This window comes from Sturnira hondurensis, unplaced genomic scaffold (genome assembly GCF_014824575.4).
Source record: "Sturnira hondurensis isolate 20B ecotype Veracruz unplaced genomic scaffold, ASM1482457v3 Scaffold0002840, whole genome shotgun sequence".
Lineage (NCBI taxonomy): Eukaryota > Metazoa > Chordata > Mammalia > Chiroptera > Phyllostomidae > Sturnira > Sturnira hondurensis.
The window spans coordinates 568,893-595,587 of NW_028075471.1; the positions used below are offsets into that span (position 1 = coordinate 568,893).

The 26,695-nt window shown below is 43.3% G+C and overlaps 1 protein-coding gene across 8 annotated transcripts in view; it reads left to right on the plus strand.

Annotated features, from left to right (window-relative positions):
- Positions 1-26,695, plus strand: part of CACNA1D (calcium voltage-gated channel subunit alpha1 D) — a 315,854-nt gene that overhangs the window by 162,218 nt on the left and 126,941 nt on the right. For 5 of the 8 annotated variants that reach the window (XM_037040687.1, XM_037040680.1, XM_037040683.1 and 2 more), the window contains exons 5-8: positions 6,480-6,622; positions 11,369-11,521; positions 12,046-12,242; positions 18,065-18,168. In XM_037040687.1, the coding sequence (XP_036896582.1) occupies positions 6,480-6,622; positions 11,369-11,521; positions 12,046-12,242; positions 18,065-18,168 (597 nt within the window). Of the gene's footprint in view, positions 1-6,479; positions 6,623-11,368; positions 11,522-12,045; positions 12,243-18,064; positions 18,169-18,741; positions 18,846-26,695 lie in introns of all 8 variants that reach the window. The other 3 variants (XM_037040679.1, XM_037040682.1, XM_037040685.1) reach the window with 1 other exon arrangement.

The following is a 26,695-nucleotide window of genomic DNA, read 5'->3' on the forward strand; positions in this document are numbered from 1 at the left end:
GAGCTGACAGATATTTGAAATGAAAATTCTCTGGATTGGCTTAAAAGCAGATTAGACACAATAGAAGAAAAAAATCAAGGACCTTGAAGACATTGCAGTAGCTCAAAGAGTAATGCTGGATTAAACAGTGAAAACCACTGTGGTGACCTGCAGCACAATATAAAGTGCTCTTGTATACTTATATTTGGGATTCCAGAGGAGAGGAGATAGAGGGGAGAAAGCAAAATATACTTGAAGAAAGGACTCCAAACTTTCTAAATGTGGTGAAAAATAAAAACTAAAAAAATCCAAGAAACTCAATAAAGCCCAAGCAAAATAAGCATGAAGAAAGCTATGTCAAGGCACATTATAATCATCATCAAATTGCTTAAAACCAAAAAGGAAGAGAAGATCTTAAAAGCAGTCAAAGAAAAATGATATGAATTTTTTTGTCAGCAAGTATGCAAGCCAGAAGACACTGGAGAGGTATCTTTAAAGTACTAGGGAACCAACAATTCTTATTCAGTAAAGATGTCTTTCAAAATTGAAGTAAAAAAAGAACTTTTTCAAACAAACCAAAGCTGAGAATTCATCACCAGTAGATTTGCATCTCAGCAAATGTTAAAGAAATTTCTTCACACTGAAGAAAAATGATGCCAGGTAGAAATGTGAATCGACATAAAGGGAATAAAGAAGGGCAGGAAGGGTAAAATACATGGGTAAATGTTAAAATATTTTTGTCATTTTAAAATCTCTTTAAAAATTAATTGATTAATACAGGGTTTATGGCTTCTATAAAAGTAAAATACATGACAACAATAAAACAAAGGACAGGAACAAGGAAAAAGAACCATGTACTACTGCAGGGTGCTTGTATGGGTAGTTGGAGTGACAAAATATTATTTGAAGGTAGATTGTGAGAAGTAAAAGGTGTATGTTATAACTCCTGGAGCATGGGCTGGCAAACTTCAGCCCAAAGACTAAATCTGGCTACTGCCTTCCCCACCCTCCACACTGACAAACTATTTTGCTGTTTGCTTTAGCAGCTAAAATTTTATTAAAAGATAGTCACACTCACTTATGTCTATGACTATTTGGTGGTAAGATGGCAGAACTGAGTCATTGTGACAGTCTTTGGCTTGCAAATCCTACAATGATTACTCTCTGACACTTCAGAGAGAGGTGTGTGTGTGTGTGTGTGTTTGTGTTCCTGACATTTGCTCTAGAGGACCACTAGAAAAGTAGAGGTATAGTTAACAGGTCTGCACTGGAGGAGATTAAATGGTTTCTTTTTCAAAAGCTCAATCCAAAAAAGGTAGAGAAGAAGGAAAAAGGAACAATGGACAGAGCAATAGAAAAGAAATAGCAAGATGATAGATTTAAACTCAGCTTTTTAAACTCTTATCAGAATCTAGAGTTTATCAAATTTCATATGTAAAAGTCCCTCCTCTATAGTATATATAAAAACTGCTTTAAATATAAAGACACAAACACTTTGAAAGTAAAAGTACAGAGAAATACATACATGCAAAAACTAATCAAAAGGAAGCTTGAGTGGTTATAGTAATATCCAACAATGTAGACTTCAGAACAAAGAATGTTATCAAGGATAAAGAGATACATCTCATAATAATAAATGAGTCATTTCATAAGGAAGATGTAATAACCCTAAAAATATGTATGCCTAATAACAGAGCTTCAAAAGACAAAAAGCCCAAAGTAGCAAATCCAAAAAGAGGAATAGACAAATCTACAATTGTAGTTGTGCATTTTATTTATTTATTTTTAGAGAGAGGGGAGAGGAGGAAGAGAGGGAGAGAAACGTCGATGTGTGCTTGCCTCTCACATGCCCTGTATTAGGGGCCCAGCCTGCAACCCAGGCGTGTGCCCCAACTGGTAATCAAACCAGCAACCCTTTGGTTTGTAGGCCAGCACTCAATCCACTGAGCCATACCAGCCAGGGCTGTTGTACATTTTAATACTGTTAAGTGTTGATAGAATATGTAGACAAAAAATTACTAAGGATACAGGGGGATTGGGACAGTAACATCAACTAATTTGATTTAATTGACATTTGTAGAACATTCCAACGACAGCAGAATATGCATTCTTTTCATATGCACCTGGAGTATTAACATAGACATATTCAGGGCCATAAGACAGATGTCAGTGAATTTTAAAAGATGGAAATCAAACAAAGTTGTGTTTTCTGAATGAACTTAGCAATATTCCTGGGTAAAAGGTCAGTATGAAAAAGCCTGTGAATTTTTATGTAAATAGGTATGAACCACTGGAAAATGAAAATTTAAAGACAACTATAGCATTAACAAGCATCAAATATTTAGGAATAGTGCACTGAAAATGACTAAACCTTTGTGAGAAAAAGTAAAGAAGACCTAAATAAATGAAATGATATACAATGTCATGGGTGAAAAGACTCAATATTATTAGGATATCAGTTCTTCTCAAATTAAGCTATAGATTGGATCCTAATCTAAGTCCCAGCAAAATTGTTGTAGAGACCAACAGATTTATTTGAAAATTTACGTGGAAATTAGAGAGGCTCTAGATGAGCCAAAGAAATATTTAAGAACAAGGCTAGAATCTGATTTTAAGGCTTAGTATACTTCCTGTAAAACTATGGTAAAAAGTCAAGATGATGTGATATTGGCATAAGGAGTAGACATGCAGATCGATGGAACAGAACCCGGAGTCTAGAAATAGACCCATACAGTTAATTTGAGACAAAGGTTCCTTGATAATTCAATGGATTAAGGAAACTGTCTTCTACTAAATGGTGCCAGAGCATCTATTTACCCATGTAAAAAAGAAGATTCTCCATTCTTAACTCATACTATATACAGATACTGCTTTAATAGATCTTAGATGTATATGTGAAAGCTAAAAGTACAAAATTTATAGTAGAAAATATTTATTATGACATTGGAATTTATTAGGACATTGCAGAGATTTCTTAGGGTACAAAAAGTGCTAGCCATTCAAAAAATAATTGAAATATTGGACTTTATCAAAATTTAAAACTTTTATTCGAAAGTAATTCATGAAAAAGTAATGCACCAATTAGGAAAAAAATTCACAGTATGTATATGTGATTAAGGATTTGTGTTCAGAATATGTAAAGAACTCCTACAACTCAGTAGTCAGAAGGCGATCCAGTACATGTATGGGCAAAAGTTTTGAACAGATCTTCACAAAGGAAGGCATGTAAATGGTCACCAAGAAACTGAAAAGATGTTCATCAATAGTAATTAGAAAAATGCAAATTAAAGCCACAGGGACAGCAATTATATAGCCACTACTATTACTAAATGTAAAATGATTGGCAATACCAAATGTTAAGCAAGATAATGGAGCAACTGGAACTCCCATCCACTGCTTGTAGAAATGGAAAATGGTACAGTCATTTGGGAAAAGTTTGCCAGTTTCTTACAATATTAATTAATCTTACACTAACCATATGACTGTATTACCAGTATTACTAGTAGGTCCTTACCCAAGGCAAGGGAAAATGAATGTTCCCAAAGAGACTTCATTTCACAATAGAGGAAAGGTGGAAAGAACCCAACCATCTCTCAACAGGTGAATGGGTAACTCATTGTGGTTTGTTTGTACAGTGGAATATCACTCAACAATAAAAATAAATGAACTGCTGACAAATGTAACAACTTGGATGACTCTCAAAAACATGGTGAGCAAAAGAAGATAAACAAAAAAAGAGAACAAGCTCTATGATTCTGTTTATATAAGATTCAAGAAAGGTGGGGAGAAACCCCACTGATAAGCAGCCAATCAGTAGCTGCCTGAGGCAGTGCTTAGAAGAAGGAAGCCTGCACCAGGGCATGAGAGAACTGTGGGAGATGCTGGGTATCCTGACTGTGGTGTTCATGGCTTGGGCTTACACATTTGTCAAAACTCATTGTATGCTTCAAATGGGTGTATTTTATTATAAAGCAGCAGCAATCACATTGTTTTTGAAGAAGTTAAAAAAATTGAGGAAACTAAAGTGGAACTAGATTTATTATTTTTTCACATTAAATATGAAAAACTTTATCATTCTTCCAAAATATGCACTAAATTGTAGTCGAAGAATGGAAGAAACTTTTAAAAGAGTGAAAAATGATGTTTTCATTTGAATCAGATTCTTACACCCTGAAATTTCCAGCTGCAAACTGTATCTCAATGCAATGGGTTTTCCGTTCCAAGTCAGCCATGACTTGCTTTGGTCAAGATTCCTAATAACAGAGACATTAAGGAAGTAACTGATATATCTAAAATGTTAACTGTTAATATTGCAAGCACAGGAGGATTCGTGGGTCTGCCAGGGTTGATATTATTCCCTGTCTAGGAAAGTTTGATCAGAGCCAACTTTTGTTCCCTACTTTTAATTTTTCAGTACACAGGTATTTCTAGCATTCAGACTTCTCACATAAGCTTTGTGAATAAGAAGAATGTGCAGTACTCATTCTGGTGCTTCTGGCTTGAGCCAGGCTGGGTAGCTCCTTTCCTTTTTTCTACCGTCTTGGGGTAAACTTTTAATGCAAATCTAGGATAAAATATTTTCTCCTCATGTGCTTATCTCTTTAGGCAGACGGTATATTTTTTTGGTTGGAGGTGGTGGTGAAGGGAGTGGAATTACAGAATATTGGAATGGGAAGGGGGTGGAGCTCTGGGTCATTTAATCCAGTTTTCTCATTTTACAGAGGAAACTGAAACCCGGGGAAGCGAGGGACTTGCTTTAATGTCTCCTAGCTCTGAGGTAGGGAAGCCAGCCCTGACCTTTTCCACTCCTGGCTGTCTGGAAATGGCAGCCAGCTTCCCTCTCCAACTCAGGCTCCTCTGCAATGGGAGAGAGACATCATTCACCTGTTTTCAAGGATATTGCTGAAGAATAGGGGATGAAGGACCATGAAGTGTACATTGCCAGCCACTGGTACTTGAAAGCCATCTTAAGTCACTACCTGCATAAATTGCTTTCCTAACCCTTTGGGATGAAAATTCCTGTGGCTGCCACATTTCAGAAAAGTTTGAGGTTTTCTTTCTTTCCCTTTCTTTGTTTTTGAGAACCTGTGAACTGATTTTGGAGGGAGACCTTTTACTTTATAGCTTTGCTGCAGGAGTTTATAGTAATTTCAGGAAACTATGCTAATGAGAGAAACCTGTCATCCAAAGCTTTGAAAAGGTAGAGACCTGACTTATCTCCTCCTCCCTCCTCCCACCCCCTGGGTTCATTGCTAATTGCTGTAGTGTTATTAAAACAAATGACTGGTCTTTTAATGCCCCAGAATGACAAAGCTCTGCCAGATCAGGACTGTAAATCAGACCACCCTGTATTTTATGGGCTCAGTGTCTTGGCCATCCAGAGGCATGCCAGTGGGGGCAGAGTTTCTGCTTTGGCTGCTAATTAAACTTTAGAAACCTTTCCTTTGTTCCTGGGCCAATCTCTCCCACAATCTGATTGGCCAGAGTTGATTCTATTTGAACGGACAAATTTATATTTATTCTGAAAAACAAGCAACAATTCCAAAGAATAAATGTTTATTTGAAAGAGCAAAAGTGACTGTCAAATAAGCAGATTGCCTGAAAATAGCTTTATCCGAAAAACCTTCTGAGAGTAGGAAAAAATTTGTCGTGCCTGCCAGATACAATGTTATTCACATTTCAAAAGAGAAATAACTATATTAATACCTTAGGTTACTGCCTTTGGCCTTTGCATAGCTCCTTAACATCTGTGATTTACATCACTCTGCAAACATCCCTGTGAGGGTGGAGGCGGTGTATAATATAGCAATTAAGATTGGGACTTTGAAGTCAATATTCATGCACTGATTTATTCATCAAATGTTTGTGAGCACCTCTAACATATCAGGGACTGTTCTAAGCGCTAATCTGGAAAAGACTAAACAAACAAATGAAGAAGCAGATTAAAATTCCCTGCTGCCCTGGAGCCTGCATCCTGGTGCGACCAACATACCTGGATTCATATGTTAAGTTCTGCCACTAGCTTGGTGAACTTGGGCATGTTAGTTGTTCTCATGAAGTTTGTTTCCTCTTGTGTAAATGGTGTTAATAATAATTCCTACTGCATAACATTTTATGAGGGTAATGTATGTAAAGTGCCTAGCACATGGTGAGTGCTTATAAATGGTAGTAGCTATGAGTATTGTTGTCATTGTCTCTGTTGGTGCACTTCCATTTGTTGTCCTGGACCCCCAGTGAGCCCCCTTGCCTGTTGGGACTGACCTGCTTGAGGATGTTCCATAGGCAGGGAAACAGGAGCGCAGTCCTTGACCCACATCATGTTAGACACAGGGGTGGCTCTCAGGATTCACAGCTAGGTTCCTGCCTTGACCTTGCTTTCTCTTTATTTAAGCAGCAGCCCCGCAGGATTAGCCTTTGTTCAAAAATAACTACTATTGTCATCCTGTTTTGCTCCCCTGGGTGACAGACTATAACATTTCTTCCTCTTCTTCTTCTTTCAGATTGTTTAGTGTAATTTTGGAACAATTAACCAAAGAAACAGAAGGCGGTAACCACTCTGGTGGCAAATCGGGAGGCTTTGACGTCAAAGCCCTCCGCGCCTTTCGAGTGTTACGACCACTTCGACTAGTATCGGGAGTGCCCAGTAAGCACGTTTTGTTTCCTAAAGCCAGGATTTTGTTGGTTTTTTCCTTCTGGGTGGGTCTCAGGATTACGAGACGGGGTGCTACAAGGTGAGTTGCTGTGTACCGGCCCAGGGCTCTGCAGACAACCTGGGAGGCCTCTGCAGTTTGCAGTACACTTTGGCTTATGTTGTCACTTTGATCTGAAAGCCCTGAGAGGGACTGGCAGTGATGAGCCTTCCTGATTTTGTAAGAGAGACAGTCTTCTCTCTCGGAGAGGTGAAGTGGTGGCATGAGGCCTTGAGCAGTCTTGATTCTGCTCAGGTTTTCCTTCTGTGACAGCACACGGGCCTTCTCCTCCTCCCACTCCCAGACCTGCCCTCTGAAAGTAGCGGCTTATGTAGATGAAGGTGTTGGAGGGGCCAAGTCACTCCCTTTTTTCAAAGTGAGAGCAGCAGGGGCTGGACTTCTAAGAACTCAGCTCTCCACTCTTAGAAACTGTGCCTGTCACTCTCCGAGGGAAGATGTGAATGCTTTCGCGTCCTCCCCTACACGTAGGGCATAGTAGTACCTGCTCAAAGGTGGTTTGAAGACTGAAGGGGATACTGCAGGGAGAGCCCCAGCACAAGGTCTGGAGCACAGAGGAGACCCTCAGGGGTGAGAGATGTTGTTGTCATCCACCTGGCCATGACACCTGTCTGTGCTGGGTCCTAGTGTCTTCTTGCTGCAGACCTCCAGGCCAGGACGGGTGCCACCTGAGTGGGAGCAGATGTCCTGTCTGTGCCCTGGCCAGGAGAGGCAAATTGATGCTTCCATGAGCAACATGGGTGCTTCATTGGGCTCTGCCTTTGGTAGGACGCCCTCTTTGGGCACTTCAGAGGGTAGATGTCCTAGCACCTTTACAGGGGCTGTTGTGAGGTGGCTGCCTGCTTGCTTCAAGCTGGAGGAAGGATGTGGGACTGCAGGGCGTACCTGTCTTGCACAACTTGGAAAGCCGTCAGAAGAGCCCAGATCATGGTTTTGCTCCTCCAGAAATTCTTTGTGAATTTTTATTAAACCTGTTGGTGCTCAGAAGGTACCAGAAATTCTCTGGAAGAAAAAGAGATTTCCAAATTTAACATTTTAAAATGTAGGAAGTGGTGTTTTATGTGTACTTGTTTTTCCAGATGGTTCATTTATTTTCACTGAAAAAGATCAGTGCAAGTCAAAACCGCAAACTGTCTGGAAGCAATTGAGAAAAATAGAAATACCTTGGAAATGACTGACTCTGTTACGTGTAACGTGGTTACACGAGAAGTCCAGTGAGCAAACATATTCTTTCAGATTTAGTTGTTACAGCTTAATCTAATTTCAAAGTAACCACGACAACCCTCCCCCCCCCACACCACACTCCCAAAAGGGCAAATGACAGAACAGCCAGCCTCCGTTGTGCTGTGAGCAGACGCCTGGGTGCTGAGGGCTCAGGAGTGCGTGTCTGGCTGCTGAAAACTCAGACCTCACATGGTGTTGCTTTGGCTCCCTTGTCTTACGAGGTTGACATTAAATGACTAGTCCCATGCACCTGGATCATCTTGAGAACCAGTTTTAAACTGTATTTTTTCCTTCTCCCACCTAAAATATCACTTTGCAACTTGACCGAGGTCTGCACCATGATTCTCCCATGGGTCAGTGAGGAAAAACAGGGATATGAGTCTTGTGTGCGGCCTTTTCAGCTCATATTTTAACTGCCCTGGGAGGGAACACCCAAGTCTCTCATCAGACACAAATGGGCTTTGGGGAGAGGGGTTTGGGGCTCTGGGTCATGATCTTTTCCATGGAAAGACTGAGTGTGGGTTGGTGACTGTGGCCCAGTGATTTCTTCTCAAGTACCTAAAATTGTTTAAAATGCCTGGGAAAGTTTGACTGGTTACTACACTTATCTGGGAATTTTCTAGTCATTTCTAAAGAGAGTTGAGACTGTCTTATAAGACAGGATTTTTTGTGTGCATGTGAATATATATTCATTGAAGTGCAAGGTAAAAAAATGCATGTTTCAAAAGATAGTATTACAGCCCTGGCTGGTGTAGCTCAATGGATTGAGCGCAGGCCTGTGAACCACAGGATTGCGGTTCGATTCCCAGTCAGGGCACATGCCTGGGTTGCAGGCCAGTTCCCAGCAGGGGACACACGAGAGGCAACCATACATTGATATTTCTCTCCCTCTCTCCTCCCCTTCCCCTCTAAAGATAAATAAATAAAAAAATTTTAAAAAAGATAATATTATAATTCAGACATTTGCAGAGTTCTTACCACCCACACTCAGTTAACTGATAAGTGTTTACTGGAATCCTAGACCATCAAAGTGGAAAAGAACCCCACAGAACATCCCATCCAACAGCATCACTTTTTAAATTAGGAAGCTGAGGCCTGTCAAGGGGCATTGACCTGTGCAGGTTCCCACGGCTAATGGGTGGCTAAACAGGGCCAAACCCACAGTCTCCTAGTTCCTGGCCCAGTGTTCTCTCTACTTCGTCCCTCTGCCTACATATCAGAGCCCTGTGAGATCTGTATGAGCACAAATGGACACTATACAAAGGAGCCTAATGTCATGCAAGTGTGCAATTCACATTAAGATATATTTTCATGCCCTGGCTGGGTGGCTTTGTTGGTTGGAGCACTATGCCGTGCACCAAAAGTTTGTGTGTTCAATTCCCAGTCAGGGCATATATGTAGGTTGCAGGTTCAAGCCCCAGTCAGGGCTTGAATGGGAGGCAATCTCACATCAGTATCTCTCTCTCTCCCCACCACCCTCTCTTCTGTCTCTTTAAAATCAATGAAAAAACGTAAACAGGTGAGGATTAAAGAAAACGATACAAACGTCATTATCTCATAAACTTGGCCAATGTAAAATACGGTAGAAACTTACATATATTTGTGAAATATATGGCTCACTGCCATAGACTTCAGAAGAGCTAACTGCTGAATTGTGATTTTGGATGGCCCATCCATGTCTCAAAAAAAAACAACCAAATCCTATCCAAGTAGATTAAAGCAGATGTTTTTCCTCATCTGTTCTTTCTAGAAGGTGAAAACTTTAACAATCATCTCATTGATCATTGTTTTTCAAGAGAAACCATTTGGGTATTTAAATATCCAAAGGCAGAACCTAAGATTTTGGTCATGATGGGGAACTTGGAAAGATAGGCACTTTGTGAGTGTGAAATCCTTTCCTCATTCTTCTCTCCCCATTCAGTCCGCGCCTTTCCCCTGTCTTCCTTACCGCTGCTGGTAAGGATTCTTCTCTCAACTTGGTGTATTCTGATTTCTCACTTAACTCCAGCATCTCAGCTTCTGTCTTTCATGTGTTGAGTATGTATTGGGAGAGTGAGAAGATATTAGAAGGGGGCCGTTTGAATAAGGGTGCGGCAGTGGGGGACAGTTAAGGGAGGGGAAGAGAAGGAGAACAGAGATAGAGGAAAAGAGTGAACTACGCTGAATGGAAGCTGGGGTCATGGGATGGTGGGAAGAACACAGGACACTAAACATGGGAGTCGGGCTAGTGTGACTTCTGGTTTCCTGCCCATCAGTGTTCCCTGGTCTTCTGCCTCCTTCTACCCTATCCCAATCCTGAGTGTTGCCCTACCTGCTATCCCTGTTTCCATTGTCTTTTTCTCTTCCTTTACCGTGGCTCTTAGTGTTACTCTGCGGATAGTTTCCAGGTTTTCATGTTTCTTCCTCAACTCTCAAGTGAGGTGGGGGGTTGTTCAGCTGTAGGATGCTTCCCTCTTAATGCTGTGCCCATGGTCAAACTCACTGGGTCTAAGGTTGTTCTGACCCCCTCCTTCCTTTGCCCATCTCCTACTTCCCTCAGTCCGGGAGAGACTCCTTTTGACATGCTTTTTATTTGTTCAGATACTGGGATTTGCCCCCATGGCCCTGCCTTATAGGTACATTCTTCTCCCTTAAACTCCATTGTTGACTTCAGTCTCCTCTACTGGTCTTGTCTGCTGCTGCCCTGTTCGTATTTCGAAAGAGGCTGCTTTTTTGCTCATGGACCAAAGTCTGGCTCTGTAACTCAGACTCAAAACCTGGAGCCACCTAATTGCAATCTGCTTTTTTCTTCCACTGTGTGCCTACCAGCCAAGACTCCCCACCCTCAGCCCATAATGTGCTGGTTCACTTCTGTGCTTTCGGAGCTCTCTCCCCTCTGCCTGGTGTGGCCTCTCCCTCGCCCGCCTGTGGAAATCGGCCCTCCTTAGACCTGCCAAGAGGGAGGCTGCTGCCATGTCCTCGCTCTTCTCCCCACTCAGAAGTGATGTTTTTACCCCTCTTTAATTGTGACTGATGTTACTCATACAGCATCTGTGAGCTACCTTTAATTTGTGCTTAATTCTTGTGTCTCCTAGAACACAATCTCTTTGAGGAAATGCACTTTATGTAATACATCCTCATGTCTCCTAAAGCACTAACCTTATGCTTGTCGCATGATAGATGTTCAAGGAATTTCGCTGAGTGGATGAACAAATGTGTAAATGAATGACTTCGATATTGGATGGCCCCCTCTCTGGGCCTTTGTTACTTCATCTGTCAAGTGAGGGAGTTGGATTAGATGATCTTTAATCTCTTCTTAACTTTTCCCACATCCAAATTTAATGCTAATTAAAAGCTTTGAAATGTTTCTCTGAGTTTTATTACTATGTGTCATATGCAGAGCAGGCACCATTAGGACATATATGTACATCACTGAAGTTTCTTCCTGGCTCACAAACTTCTCTCTCTCTCTCTCCTAGGTTTACAAGTTGTCCTGAACTCCATTATAAAAGCCATGGTTCCCCTCCTTCACATAGCCCTTTTGGTATTATTTGTAATCATTATCTATGCTATTATAGGATTGGAACTTTTTATTGGAAAAATGCACAAAACATGTTTTTTTGCTGACTCAGGTAAGTAATGAAAATGGTAGCTAACCTAACTTAAATTTTTAAAAAAATTTTCTCCCAAAGACTTTTGTAGTTTTGGGAAAATCTAAAACCAAACAAGAGTGAGGAGAAAAAAAAAGAGACAAATGTACCAGTAAATGTACTGAACTAGTTCCTGATGCAAATTGTGTTCAGAATAAATGAGAATTTAATCTCCCTTTCTGTCCTTATTTCCCATGTATTGTGTCCTGGCAAATAAGATGAGGGACCTCCAAAACTAGAATGTGAGGTGAATCAGTTGTTGCTCTCTATAGCCTTGAGAAAGGTGCTCTGAGTGAGCCCAGAGGAGAGAGCAATGATTCTGGGTACAGGAAACAGCAGATTCAATGGAGGAGGGACTATGTGAAGTGGACCCTGGGGACAAGTGGGATTGTGAGACAGCAGAGCTGGGAGGTAGGGCGTTGCAGGCAAGGGTACTTGGCCTCCTCAGCCGTGGTTTTCCTGCTGCTCATCTCTTGAGTAGTGAAGCCTTTTTGCTCTGTTTGCAGATATCATAGCTGAAGAGGACCCAGCGCCGTGTGCGTTCTCAGGGAATGGACGCCAGTGTACCGCCAACGGCACAGAGTGTAGGAGTGGCTGGGTTGGCCCAAACGGAGGCATCACCAACTTTGATAACTTTGCCTTTGCTATGCTCACTGTGTTTCAGTGCATCACTATGGAGGGCTGGACAGACGTGCTCTATTGGGTAAGCTCTATTGACTCTGCTGAGAGTCAGTGGAGTGTTCTTTCTTTGGATAACAGTGTTGCATTAGCTATAGCCATTGAAGAGTTGGCTGAAAAAGAAACCCTGGAAGTCAGTTCTTTGGGAAGGGGAGCAGACACTCTCTTCACTCAGCAAGACTCCTCATCTTCTCCCCCTCAGGGCTTTAGTTTCCATTCTAGATAGCAGGATGCATAATGTTGGCCCCTCCACTCCCTAGTGCTGCCTAGTAGTCCCTTTTTGGACAAACCCCAGAAGGCCACTACTGTCCTCATTCAATTGTTAGAGAGCCAGGGGTTATTTCCCAGGTTTAGAGGCTTCCATGGGCTAAAATTGATCTTTTGCACATAAAGGCAAGTTGCTTTAATAGAATTCCAAGCAGAAGATAGGGTACGTAAATTGCATTCCTTCCCATAACTTAGCACAGCCCTAAAGCCAAAATGGGTTTTTCCCTATTATAATATTTCCTTGCATATTCAATATTATGTAAATCAGCCTAGCATAAGCCCTTAGCCCTCTCTCTCTTCCTTTCTTTGTGGAGCCAGAGAGCTCCAGCAGAGAGGGTAGAAATGGAGTGAGGACCCATGCGATGTGTCGCTGGATGGACAAAACAGGTGGACACTGTTTTGATGGCTGGGGTCTGGCTCTCCTTGTTCCTGACCGCGCCAGAAGGGTTTGCCGTAATTTTAATCACCATTTCCCAGAGCTGAGTTCGTTTGTTTGTTTGGTAGAATTTGAGGAAGCTCACAAAGTGTAGAAATTATTTTCATGTCACAGAGTTGCTGGGGAAAACAGCTGATGTGCAGATTTTGAGCCTAAGCCCAAGTCCAAATGGGATTAACTAGGATCCCAATAAGGACTTGTTAAAAGGTATTTTGTAATGAAATACTTCTTGAATGTGGGCAGTCTCTAGTTAGGAGGCCTACAGATCCAAAAGTAGCTTCTGACAGAGTAGCTTCTGAATTTTAGACACTTTACAGGATTTTATATTGTTCTGTAGCTTCAGAGAACATAGCGTCTAATGGTCATAAGTAGGTTTTTGCTTCCCTTCACCAGCGAACACCACACTTACAGGACTGTAGGTGCCCCTATATGCAAAGAAGGTATGTTTTTATTTTCATCCCCACATTGCGTGTCTAGTTTGGTAATAAGGTTTAAGCATCACCAACATGTTATATCTTGTTTCTCCCCTTCTCTCTCCTTTTTCTTACTGTCACGGGGTTGCGTGTGTGTCTGTGTGGGTATGCACATGTCATTTATGTCCAGGAGGCAATGCCTTTCATGAGTGGGAACAAGGAAGGAGATTATATGGATGAGCCAAGACCATGGTCATGCAAGGGGACCCTCAAATTAAGTAGAGGGTTTATTTTCACTATTACCACATAAAAGTTGCAACTCCTAGTTAGATTAGCTGAGGTCTCACTTCTAGTCTTCCCTTGAAATTTCTAATAAATAGAAAAAGCATTACCCAAACAGCCCAAACGCTGGTCCTTCTCCCAAACAGTACAGCAGACAACATTTTTATTTTTTAAACAAATAAAATCCGTGACTCCTCTCAGCTCCATTGTTAGCTGAGTCTAGTTATGGTGGGTTGGCCCAAACGGAGGCATCACCAACTTTGATAACTTTTAACTTTCTCTCTAGTTATGGTGAATTGTTTGTTGCTGATCCAACACATCTTGACTAATGGACAGTTTTATGTTTTATGTTATATTTCTGTACATCCTCCCATGACAGTTTCCTGTTGTCAAGCAAGTGAAACCTCTGGGAGTGTGCGAGGAAAGCTGAGAAAACGCCACGCATGCTGAAGCAAGTCTCCACTTGCTGGCCTGGGGACCTTTAAGTATCACCTAGTAACTTTCATTTCTGTCGTTAATATCACAGTTAATAATTTGACAGTGTAACAATTATATTGTCTGTGAAATACATAGCATCTTTATTCTGATGGAGGGCTCACGTAACTTATCAACACTATCCCAGTCTGTATCCCATTATAGAAAGTCTGGGATGTTGAAAATGGAAACAGTGGAGTATCGAGAGCCACGGAACATCCCCAGGGTCCTACAGCAACGGACTGTGGTCCTTGATGTGGAATGGAGGTCTACAGACTTTTATAAGGGGCCAGATAATAAAACTATTTGGCCTTGCGACCATTACATCTGTGTTATAATTACTCAATTCCGCTCCCTGCCCATGTTGCTAGAAGCAGCCACAGACAACATGGAGACAAATGAGGTGACTCTGTTCCAGTGAAGCTTTTTAATGGACATTGAAGTTTGAATGTTGTGTAATATTCATGTGTCTTGAAATATTCTTCTGATTTTTTCAACCATTTAAAAATGTAGAAGCCATTTTTAGCTTAAGGGTTATACAAAAGCAGGTGGCAGGGTGGGTTTGGCCTGCAGGTCACAGTTTGTTGACCCCTGGTCTAGACTGTAATGCAGTACCCTTTCTCCCTTCTAGAACACCTGAGAGCAGCTAAGTAACGTCTTCTAGAGTGTTCACTGAGATCTTAGTCTCTGAAACACATCAGGTTGTTTTTAATTACTTGTTGATTGCTTTTATGAACTCATCATGGAGATAGGCAGGAGCCAAGGCACGAAGCCTTCCTAATATGTTTTGGGCCACGGTCAGCTGGAAGCCACAGATCGTAACATCCGGTGTTCCAGAACATGACATTCCTGCCCAGCACAGTGCCTGGCACAGAGCAGGTGCTCAGCCAATGCTAATTACTTTTATTCTTCGGGTGTGTAATCTCACTGCCTCAGTAGAGATGGCCCGGGTTTAAATACCAATTTTTATCCACAGCTAGGATGTTAAGGAAGCATCTTGAGAGGTCACTAAGAAGATTAGATTTTAAATATTGATGGCAAGCAGACTTCTCAGTCCTTCAGGTGTTTGTCTGTGGTGGACAAGTCCTTGCCAGGGGCTGTGTTGCATCTTGTCATGTTCAGTCGGTGTTCAAAAACTCATTGATCCCTCCGCTCTCAAGAGAGCCTGGCAGACGGTGTTGAGAAGGAAAGAACAGGTGGGCCCAATATGCAGAAAGATTGATTTAGAACAAAACCACGTGGTTGTGTAGGGAGTGGGATTATTAACTTCTGGTGGAAAAAAGTTACTTTGCAGAGCTCTTCTGTAAATTGAGTTCTGTAAACGTAACAAAGCTGTATCTGACCCACACGTATTTGCTGGCCACAGAGGCGGAAGCAGGAAGTGCAAAGAAAGAGCAGAGAGGCTGGGACAGGGCTGTGTTCGTGACCTCGGGGAGGTCCCCGAAACTCTTTGCACTTTAATTTTGTTGTCTATAAGAGGCAGAGCAAGACCACGTAATCCATTTTTTTTCCTTCAACTCAGAGGAAATGTTTTTGAATGGAAGAAATTAAAATAGTATTGGTTTCAGGAGAGAGCTAGCCATATAAATTCTTTTGTGGCCTCTTGCCTTATCACCAAGCTCCTGTGGAGGTGCCAACTGTCAGACTCTATTAGGATGTTCTCATGGTCAGGTTGATCATTGACTTCATTCCAGGTACTGTCCCTGGGAAATTCCTGTCTAGTTGGCCAGGGGCTTGCCTTTCTGTACTTTTCTATTTTTCCTTGCTCAGGGGAGCTACAACCAGTATCCCCTTTCCGGAGTGTTTTCAACAGTTAGACAAGACTGAAAGCTTTAGGTTGGCCTTTAATTGGAAGGAAACATGAGTATGCATTTCAACCTTTGAAGTAAAAGAAAACTGAAACTCAATAGAATATTATTTCCTGGGCACCAGGTGACTCCACATGATGACTTTGACATAAAAATTTGAAAAGTAATGTAAATTGAAATGCTTCAGCTCATGCCAATTTCTCCATTGTTGATAAAGACTGTGCAGGCAAAAATCCCAAGCAAAGTCTCTCTTTTCATGTAGAAGAAAAAAGAGAGGGTATTTTGGGGGATAGCTTGCCAGTTCCAACTTGTCCTTTGTATAGGGTAAGTTCTAAGAAATACTAGCCTCTGAAAAGGGACTGGGTTGAGAAGGCTTAGTTGGGAGAAGGACTGGCCCTTATAGCTTGAGTTCTGTTTCTCTTCCCCAACTTCTACAGATTTAGAAAAAGTCTCCTGTGGCCTTTGTTGAGCTCTGGCCTTTCCCCAGCCCACTGCCTTTGCCAGAGGTGTAGAAAAGTGAGGTCTCCTGGTGGGAGTCCTGGACCTGAATATTTATCTCCCAGCCTGTGAGCCTGCTCTCCTTGGTCACATACCCATCTGTTCCAACAGATAGGTCCCTGTGGAAGGTCCTGACTCCAGGGCTCTGGCCACTGCACCAGGCAGCCTGTTTCTTGTCCTCCACACACAGGTTTTTAAGTCAGTTTGGGGGTGTAGTTGCTTTGGAAAAATTACCTTCTGCCTTCCTGCTGAAATTAGTTTATTCAACTTAATTAGATCAACAGTTGCAGCCATGGCCTTGGCTCATTCATTACTCTAATTGCCAATGTAAGATGTGCAGACTGATATGAGTTCTATTAAGCACATCAGTTTTCATGTGGCCAAAACAGGTGTTATAGAGGCATTTAATGCTCTTTCCTTAGACTTCAGCAACAGATGTTAGGTGGTTTTTTGAATGGTTTTTCTTTTTTTTTTTCCTGATTGACTTCTGCATGAGGCAAACAGTGAAATGCATGAGCCTCATTCTATAAAGCTAAAACCTGGAGCCTCACAACACAGTGGAAAACACATGCTTAAAGGCTAAGGGCTTGTACCTCTGAGGCCCAAGCCAAGAATCAGCCCAGACTATATATAGTTCCTACCCAGCCAGGCCTGGAGTCGTTCATTCTGACCCTGACTGATCCTTAACATCTCCTTCCTGGGAGAAACGTTCGCCCAGTTTGACAGTGACCTGCACTGTTGGAAAGTCCCGTCCAGCATGGACCTTGAAGCCCCTGTTTGCTCTGGCATGAAAGCTGCTCCTGACCAGATCTGTCCTGCGCCCGTCAGGGAGGCCATATCTGACTGCCTTGTTTGAGCTTGTCCCACAAGTAGGGAAGGGATTCCTCCAGATGAGCCCGTCAGCTCACAGCTGAAGCCAAGCAGAAGCCAGCTTTTCAAGGCTGGGTCATCTAGGTCCACGAAAGGTGTGGGGGATAAGGGCTTTCCCTTCCCCGGGGTCCTTCCTGTGCTGCACTCATAAATGTCTCATTCCCAAGGGCGCCCTTGAATATAAGTCAGCCAGCTGACTTCTGAACACTTGTCTGCTTTGCATTAGTTTAGCTGTGCTTGCACTTACTGATTGAGGGTAACCCGGATTTAGGTTAGGTTAGGTTAGGTCTCCTTGGAGAGCTGGGCTTCCAATGGAAAGTTATTATTTTAGTTTTTTAAAGAATTGAATTTATAGAGTCAAATGTTGCCAGTTTATCTCTGTAAAACTTTTCCACCATCACTAATTTTAAAGGCAAAAATAGTACTAACAACTTGGATAGAGAAAATAGTTTTCAGCTAAGCACTAGTTTTGTCTTCTACCAAGACCTTTTCTGAAAAGTCCCTTACCAAGGCAGCTTTCTTGGGAGGAAGAGCCCAAATTCCAGCGATTTTCCTACTGGTGGCCAAAGTTAGCTCTTATTTGCCCTGAAAGCTGTGATGACTGTGTGTGTGTGTGTGTGTGTGTGTGTGTACATGTGTTTGGAATATAGAATGAATATGTATTGGCTACTGTTGTCTCCGATTTGAATTTAAGTAAATGTTTGGTTAAATGTATAGAATGCTGTCTCTAATGTGATCCTCTCTCCTTACTAGATTTTCTTATTAATCCGCTCCTGTGAGACCATCTTATTTCTTACAGATGAATGATGCTATGGGATTTGAATTGCCCTGGGTGTATTTTGTCAGTCTCGTCATCTTTGGGTCATTTTTCGTACTAAATCTTGTACTTGGTGTATTGAGCGGGTAAGCTACACCTCTTTCATCTTGAAAGCAGAGTCCCGAGGACAGTTGCCAAGACCACACAGGCTTTGCTAGATGGGGGCCGCCGGGTGGGTGCCAAGCGCTCTGCATGTCCTCCAAGATGCTTTCTTTCCTGCAGAGGCTCCCCAAATCACAGTGTTTGCTGGAACCTCACCAGCTTTTATAAAAGAAACCTACAGAGTAGTTACTGACCAGAAATTAATCAGTGTTGTTGCTTGGGATTTAAATAATTTCCGTTGCTTGTCTTTTTGTCCATCCTAAAATGAGATAACATTTATAATTGCTTTATTGGTCTGGATCCAAATATATAATGCAGATTAATTGGTACAAAATGGTAGGTAAATGAGCTGGTCCTGGCCAACTTTTTGTCGGCCACAGAATTCAACAACAGAACTTGTCCTTATTGAAGACAAAAAAAACGAAAGGCCCTAGGTGGGGTCTCCTTCCTAGGAGCACTGATCTTCCATCAAAGCCCCCAGTGGTCTGGCAACTGCTCCTGGGGCTCCGCTCTTTAGTAAATAGATAACTGATAACTGATCTCCTTACATTTTACAGGTAAATGATGCGATAGGATGGGAATGGCCATGGGTATATTTTGTTAGTCTGATAATCCTTGGCTCATTTTTCGTCCTTAACCTGGTTCTTGGTGTCCTTAGTGGGTAAGCAGTTGGATCCATGTTGCACATTCTGCTGCCTTGTGTGAGGTGGCTCTGCGTGTCCCCCAGCTGCCCCGCGGCTCCTCTGCATGCATGTGGACTCTGGTGTCCCCTCTGTGTGTTGCTTCTGGATTGAACTGTGATTCTTTCTGCCTGTACCTGTCTGTGAGAGTCTGTGTTTCTGATGCTTGTCAGCCACTATGACTTTAATGAAACGTTCCCCTGAAGCCAGTTCATTTGCTGGTGTGCAGGAGTGGATTAGTACTGAGGAAAAAGAGTCCCAGCCCTGGTCTTCCCCAGGAACGGTCATCTTTTATGGTTTTATTTGCAGTGGTACGTAACCTGGCCCTTTGAAATAATGTATATTTCCAGGGTGTTTCCGATTTTACTGTGAAGGAGGAAGAAGTCTCGATTAGCACATCAATACTGAACAAATTTCAAAATCCTGCATCCTTCAGATTGGGATCATATATTAGCTTGGCTTTCTGCTGCTGTCCCGCTGAGGACTTTCCCTCTAATACATTTTTAATCTTAACTGGTGGAATCTTTCTTTAATGCAGAGTAACGATCAGCTTTTGCACACACACACATATATATATATATGTCTTTTAGTCTTATTGTAGTCCTTGTCACTCAGTCCCCATTTTTGGAATTACATTTTGTTTACCACCTCAGCTCTGTGATTGACCCTCTGTAGAGAGCGCTTGGGGGAGACTGGCTCAGGAAGGGGACTTCTGGGGTTTCTGGTCTCTGCCCTGCCTGTGGTGGTTGCCCCAGGGCCCCTCGGGGCAGCCGTGCATCCTCACCACCCGCAGTTGCCCTAGAAAGGGGAGCACATACGCCAGGGGAGGGAGCCAGGACTGTGTAGGCTCTTTCAGAAGCAGCTCCAGCTGGGAGAGCCTAACTGTTGGTGGAGGTGTAGGGGAGCAGGTGCAGGGGTGCGACTGGGGGCCCCGGAGGTGCCTGTCTCCCCTGAGCCTCCGTTTGCCTCTTGTACTCACTGAGCCCAGACATCCTCAGGAAATACTGTTGGTGGACTTGTTTCCAAGTGAGTTTATCTTCTTCGTGTCACTCACTTTATCTTCCTCTTTCGGAGCTTGTCGAGCTTGTGTCTCAGAGAAGTGATGTCTCCATATAACGCTGAGTCCGTGCAGAGACCTTTATTGTATTTTTCGCAGCACTGCCTTTTCCAGAGCAGACAGCTGAGTCCGTGTTCCATCTCTGCTGCCTTTTTTCACCCTCTTGTAACTTCCCCCCTGCCTGTTTTCAGGGGAGAAGGATTTTGGGATTCTCCTTGACTGAGTGTGGTCACTTGCACACATGGACACATGCTGTCATGTGAAGGCTCATCTAGAAATGGCCCCGGAGCTGTGCCCGACAGTGAGAGGCGGGACGGGGGTGGGGGTGGGGTGTGAAAGTGTACCTGGTCCTCCCCCCACCAAAGAAAGCTTCCTTCTGCAGAGAAGTGCCTCCTCAAGCCCCATGTTCTTCCACTTAAAGCTTTAAAGGTGCCCGCCTCCTAATGAACCTCCTTTGGCCTCAGGTTGGTGTTGGGATTGTGAGGATGGAATTTATCCCTGGGGAAATAGCATGGTGCTTGATTTTGCCTCAGGAACAGCCTTTACAAAGTTAACGGCAATTCTGTTGTGAATTCCTTGGCGCCTCATGTCTCCTAAACCCAACCAAACTGACTGAGGCCATGGAAACCACTAATTTTAACAGTGCTGGTGACATGCCTTATCTCTGAGCTTCGCAGAGCAGGAACCGTTGTGCTGGCATGATGTCGCAGCTTAAAAAAGAAACAAGGAAAAAATGGGAGGGAGGGGCTCCTCAGTAGAATGGTGGGCATTAAATATGCACCCCCATGGGGGGTTTCCAGATCAGGGTGGGGATAAACAGAGGCACACAGCTGCATGGAACAGCCAGTTTGCTGAACTATATTTGGGGGGAAATAATTTAATTTACAAGTAATCTAAGAACTTTTGTATCAAAACAAAACTGGAACTCTTATGAAGGAGAATACAAATGACAGGTGAATTTTTAAAATAAAATCTAAGACTTTCTGGTGATTTTCACTGTCAGTGCCTGTCCCCAGGGCTGCAGATCGACTCTGCCCTGCCTGGAAGGCCACTGCGGGAGGAAACACTGAGGGGTGTTTTGTGTCCAGTAAGAACCGTGCCTGAAAGCAGAGCCTTTCCCCCGTGTTGACTAAGTTGGCCAGCGTTTCCTGGTCCGGCTGTGTGCCGGGCTCTGGGCCAGAGGACGGGGTGCCAGGATGTGTGAGACACGGATGAAGCCCTAGGGCTCAGACAGTCATCACCTGGTGGGACAGACTGTTGTGATGCAGTGCAGGAAGGCAAAGCTGGGGTAGAGGTGTAGACCCAGGGCCTGAGAGCTAGACCTGTTTTTAAAAATTTTTATTTATTGATTTGAGAGAAAGAGAAATATTGATTTGTTGTTTCACTTATTTATGCATTGATTGGTTGCTTCTTGTATGTGCCCTGACTGGAGATTGAACTTGCAACCTTGGCATATCAAGACAGCACTCCAACCAACTGAGCTCCCCAGCCAGGGCTGTGAGCCAGGTTTCGAAGGATGATAAGTTGTCTACTCGGGAAACTTAGGAGGAGCTGGATGCTCCCACCCTCCCTAACAATTACCTGGGCTTCTCTGCCAGGCACTACTCCCCCTGGACTTTCTCCGAAAGCAACTAAAAATCAAAATGTGTCCTATGGATTCACCTTCTTGTTAAAGCAAATTTAAAATATTTGCATTTTAGTCTTAGGGTTCTTCACAGTGTTTTTATGGAACACTAGAGGGATAGCAAAACCGTGAGAATATAAATGTGAAAAGGAAGAAAACTTACGTTGCAAAGTCCCATAGGGACCATCAGATTGATGGAAACATCGTCCCAAAAGCACTAAAATAAAAGCCTCCTGTTTTAGAAGTTTAAGACCACGCCGTCATCTTCTGGTGAAGAACTGCGAAATGATGACATGTGTCTTTAAGCCTGTTAACCACTGGGAAATGATCTGTTTCTGCTCCTCGGCTCCTTCTCTCCACGTGGCCGTGCCATCCTGCCGTGTTCCCCAACCGATTTTGGTCTGCCACATGATTTGTTGTGCATTTTTAGAGCATGCTAAGATTGATGTTCTGGGAACATCTTTGGTGTTACAACAGACCCCTTTTCTAAGGTGACTATGAAGTGTGCGCGCGCATGCTCTGCGCAGCCAAGCGGAACACGGAGGGAGACCTCCATCTCTGATGACAGTGTTCTGTGGGAGGAGCCGAGAATGTCAGCGACTCATGTTGCAGTTTCACATTAACTTGTCATTGAAGAGGAGATGGTCCCATTATGACCAGCGATTGGAAAGAATGTGTCATTTAAATCTACAGTTCAGACAGGTTACGCCTCCTGTCGTGCTGGCTTTTTAGAAGCTTGATGATTTTTCACTTTTGAACTTGTTCACTTAACCCCTTGTCTCTGTTGAGGTTTTTGTCAGTGAGTAGGTAAAAATGAGAGAGCACGTTAGTGTTTCCGTGCTTTGTTTCTTTAGGATCCCTGCCAGGTGTCTGGGGGAAGGGGGCATCCTGGGCAGTGGGCTCAGTTCTTTACCTGCAGGACCTACCTCATGCTGGGCGCACCTGCCATAAGCTAGAGCAGTGCTCAGTGGTGGGGTTCACACCCCGAAGAAGGGACTGGTAAGTGAAAAGGGAACTACAATACCTGGGTTCTGGTCCAGCCAGTGTCACACACTAGCTCCGGGACTTCGACTGGTAGCCCTGAGCCCTAGTCTCCTCATCTCTCAAACAGGGATGATCCCAGCATCCGCCTCCCCCATAGGGTGGCTGGCTTTAAATCAGCTAATGGCCATGACTGGTGTGGCTCAGTGCGTTGGGCGTTGTCCTGCATGCTGGAAGGTCACTGGTTTGATTCCAGGGTAGGACATATGCTTGGGTCAGGTCTCAGGTTGGGAGCCTGTGAGAGGCAACTGATTGATGTTTCTCTCTCGCATTGATATTTCTCTCCCTCTCTTTCTCCCTCTCTTCCCCACTCCCTAAAAATAAATAAAATCTTTAAAAAACTCACCTAATGAATGTAGAAGTGCCTCAAAAAATATACAAGGGATTTTACTCATTTATTGTATCTGTATATTAATCTATGAATCTCCTACCTGGGTGAGGTAGAAATAGCCAAAGGGGTACTGTGGAAAGTATTTCAAGTGTACCATTTTCTGAATTTCCCTGCAAGTGGCTGGAGAAATGTACTTGGTGCACACGTTAATACTGTGTTCTGTGCCTTCTAAGAGGAGGCTGTGGAGGTACTTTGTCAGCTATAACGGATTATGCAGCTCTGAATCGTTGCATTTGCTGTTCTATCTGACAGTAATTTGTGGGGGCACAACTTGGGGGCAATGGCATTTCTGTAACGGTGGTTAAACACACCAGCTTTAGAGTTGGATCACCAAGACTCGCATCTTTGCTCTACCTTTTACCACGTGAGACTTGGGGCAAATTGTCTCTTTGAGTCTCACTTTTCTTTTTTGCCTATAAAATGCAACTGAAGATACCAATCGTGCAGAGTTGGCTGAGGAATCCATGAGAAAAAGTGTAGAGTTCCTGGTCATTGTGTTAGGATGGCTCAAGGAAGAGTGTGTAAAGTGGGGTTTGATGCAAGGAAAATCTGATCAACTCAGTTCCTTTAAACCAATGAATAGGTATTGGCTAATAGTTATTAATAGTAGGTCTGTGTTAGTGAAAAGTAAAGTTGTACTTTTAAGTGTTTTATTACGTGCACGTGTGTATATGTAGTGACGTAGCCAGTGGGTACTAAAGGTTATTACTTCCTAAACCACCTGCAGGACCTGTTTAGAGAATAGATGAAAATCATTTGTAATTCACGTCTGAATCCAAAGCTTTGGTGTTGCCAGCATCTTATGAAAAATATTTGAAACACCTCCTTTCTTAAACAGTCCTAGTGTGTTGTTGGAAGATGAATGCTTTTTGTAAACCAGATTTGGTGACTTAAGATTGAATGTAGACCCAGCCCCCGCCTACAAATTCAAAGTCATTCAGTTCTAAATCAGTTGGTGTCTTTGTGTCCCAATAGGTTGCACATCTGCCAGGTCACGGGTTATCTTTTTAAGTCATTAGTCCAATTTTATATCATTAGAGGCTTGTTTAGCCATTTGGAAGGGACAGGGAGGAGGTGGGTGAAGCATTATAAAAGAGCCCTTTTCAAACCAGGTGATGATTCTGACTCTTGCGGTTGCGTCCTTCTGACACCGGTCTGGCGGCACCCGATGCCAGGGCCTACACAGAGACTCAGGCCCGGCTGCTTTCCTCCTGTAGATGCTGGTGTGCGGAGAATGGAGAGGGAAGGTGGTGGTGGTGGTGAGACCGTCAGCTGTATTGTTTCAGACTCTGCAGAACAGGAACAGGTTTGGGCCTTGTGATCTGTACCCTGGTCCATTTAAATTCAAACCATTATGAGCCATGGTAAGTCAGAGACTTCCTCCGATTTCTTCCCCTTGGATATTGGCAAGAAGGCAAAATATACTCTACCAGAGTAGGTGGTGGCTGTATTGCTTGCAAATGTTTTCTGAGTGGCAACATACCCTCTGGGAATAGGCACTCTTATAAATTATTCATGACTGGGATTGGATTTTGCTCTCATTCAATATACTTTACCAGCCTCTGCTGATAGAAAAGGCACAGCAGAATTTGTTCCTGTACACACTCCTCTGCCTTACTTTCATCTTAAAAGAGTAGCCAAGTTGCTCGCAACATTGAAAGGCATACTGTTAGGTAGTGAGGTAACAGGGTCATCAGTATGGCCTGTTACCACACTATTACAGAATAAAATCGTACTGAGTTCATGAGGTAATTTTGTATCTTGACCAGCAGGCTAAAAAAAACACAAAGAAATGGTGGAGGGTTCTCTGTAGATAGTTCTTATAATAAAAAAAAATATTGTAGTTAGTGATGATCTGGCTGCCAGAATTCCAGAAAAAGGCACCCCTAATGATCACATAGAGCAAAATACTTCCCAAATTTTAGCTGGACCTGTCTTTGGCTTGTATAGGCTGCTATGCAAAAAATTAGTCCGCAATGCTGGATGTCTCTTTCCTTGAACTTGGAAGCAGTGTTGCGAGTGGGGTGGATTGCTGAGGGAGAGACCCATGGTCCTTCAGTGACTTCACATGGTTTGGCTTTGTTAGAACAAGAAGCTGAGCCCCGCTTTGGCTTCAAATGGGAGAATGCTAAATTTCCTTTTTTGAGTAAAGAACCAAGTGAAACATGTATATGTACTTTTAAACACTGAACTTTCTTGTTGCAGAGTTAAGAGGCTGTCAGGGGTAGCCGGCAGCTGGGTCCCGGGGCTGTTGGTACTATGGTGCCTGAAGTGCACGGGCTGGTAGCCACACCTGACAGTAACAAGTGAGTGGTAGCCTGTCTGCCGCTGGCTCGCAGCTACTGTTTCCATAGAAATGGCTGTCGGGATCAGTGGGAACGAGGTAAGTGAAAGTTTTCGCTGATCCTTGTTTCCATCACGCTGACGTCTGTTTCCCTGGCAACAGCAGTGGACAGCAGCCAGGCACTAGCAAGAGATTCAGTAGAGCTCTCACTTGTCAGCTGTGGCTATCATCTGTCCCTGGCAAGTTCTTCTTTAAAATGCATAGCACAGACCTCTGAGAATCCAGAAGGCACCTCTGGCCACCTGTGCCCTCCTAGGCACCCATTTTGCCAGTGGAGAGCCCTGTCCTGAGAGGCCGCTCCATCGGCAGCCTCCCCTCCATTGCACTCCGGCTGGTGTGTGTACAGTTCAGGAGATGGGGAGAGGTGGTTCAGGACATCCGAGTTGCAGGGCAGGCTGTTTAATCTGTCGATCCCGGACCCTAGGAGAAGAGAATTCATTGCATTGCTTTCCTGCACAGGCCTGGCTCTTCTTCATAAAGCCACTCATACTTTAATGGTTGAAATTAAAGTCATAACTTTCCCGTGTTCCCTTTTCGATGGGTGGCGTTAACAGTTGCTATCACTTTTACAATGGAAGGGTTATTTATGAGTTTAATAATTTGACTTCTTGTGAGAAACATACTTGATGAATGTCTCTAAGATGCTATACTAGTAGCAGCCTTGTGCCAGTTTTTCCCCCTCCTCCTGTGTAATATTCTTTTGCAGGCTGGTAAAACTGCTTACAGAGATGAAATATTGGTATAGCAAGGCAGCTAAATATACAAAGACCAGTGTGTCCATATATAGGGAACTCTTTTTATTAAAGCTTAGCAGTTGTTCCTTTCTGGAGTTTCATTTTCCTATCTCAGCAAGTGTGTGTGTGGAAGGCATAAGTACCTCCCTGTGAGAGAGACAGACTCACAGGCCCCACAACGCAAAGCAGAGCCGTCACTGCTGGCCTGGTGTGTGCGGTGGGAACACGCAGGGGAGAGGCACAGAATGATTGCTGGGCACTGTCTGATTTTAAACACTTACCGATACTGTGAAAAATGTTTTCTCTGAAACAAAACAAACATCTGGGACTCAGAGGTGTATCTCTGAGGACCGAATGAAGATGTGGATCTACAAAGTTAGGATAATTTAGAATGCGGGCTGTCTGGGAGAACACTGAAACATTGTGGATTTCCTCGTGGGGCCTCGCTTAGTGACCTTGTTGCTCAATAATGTGGACTAGGACAATTGTTTTTGGTTCAGAGGCAGTATTTAGGGCTGATCCTGTATCACCTGGTTGAGTTCACTAGAACAGACTGATAAGAAACAAAATTTTGTTAGATAACATTTTTCTTTGTCTTAGACTTCTTAAGAAAAATGGCTTGAATTCATTTAATGATTTT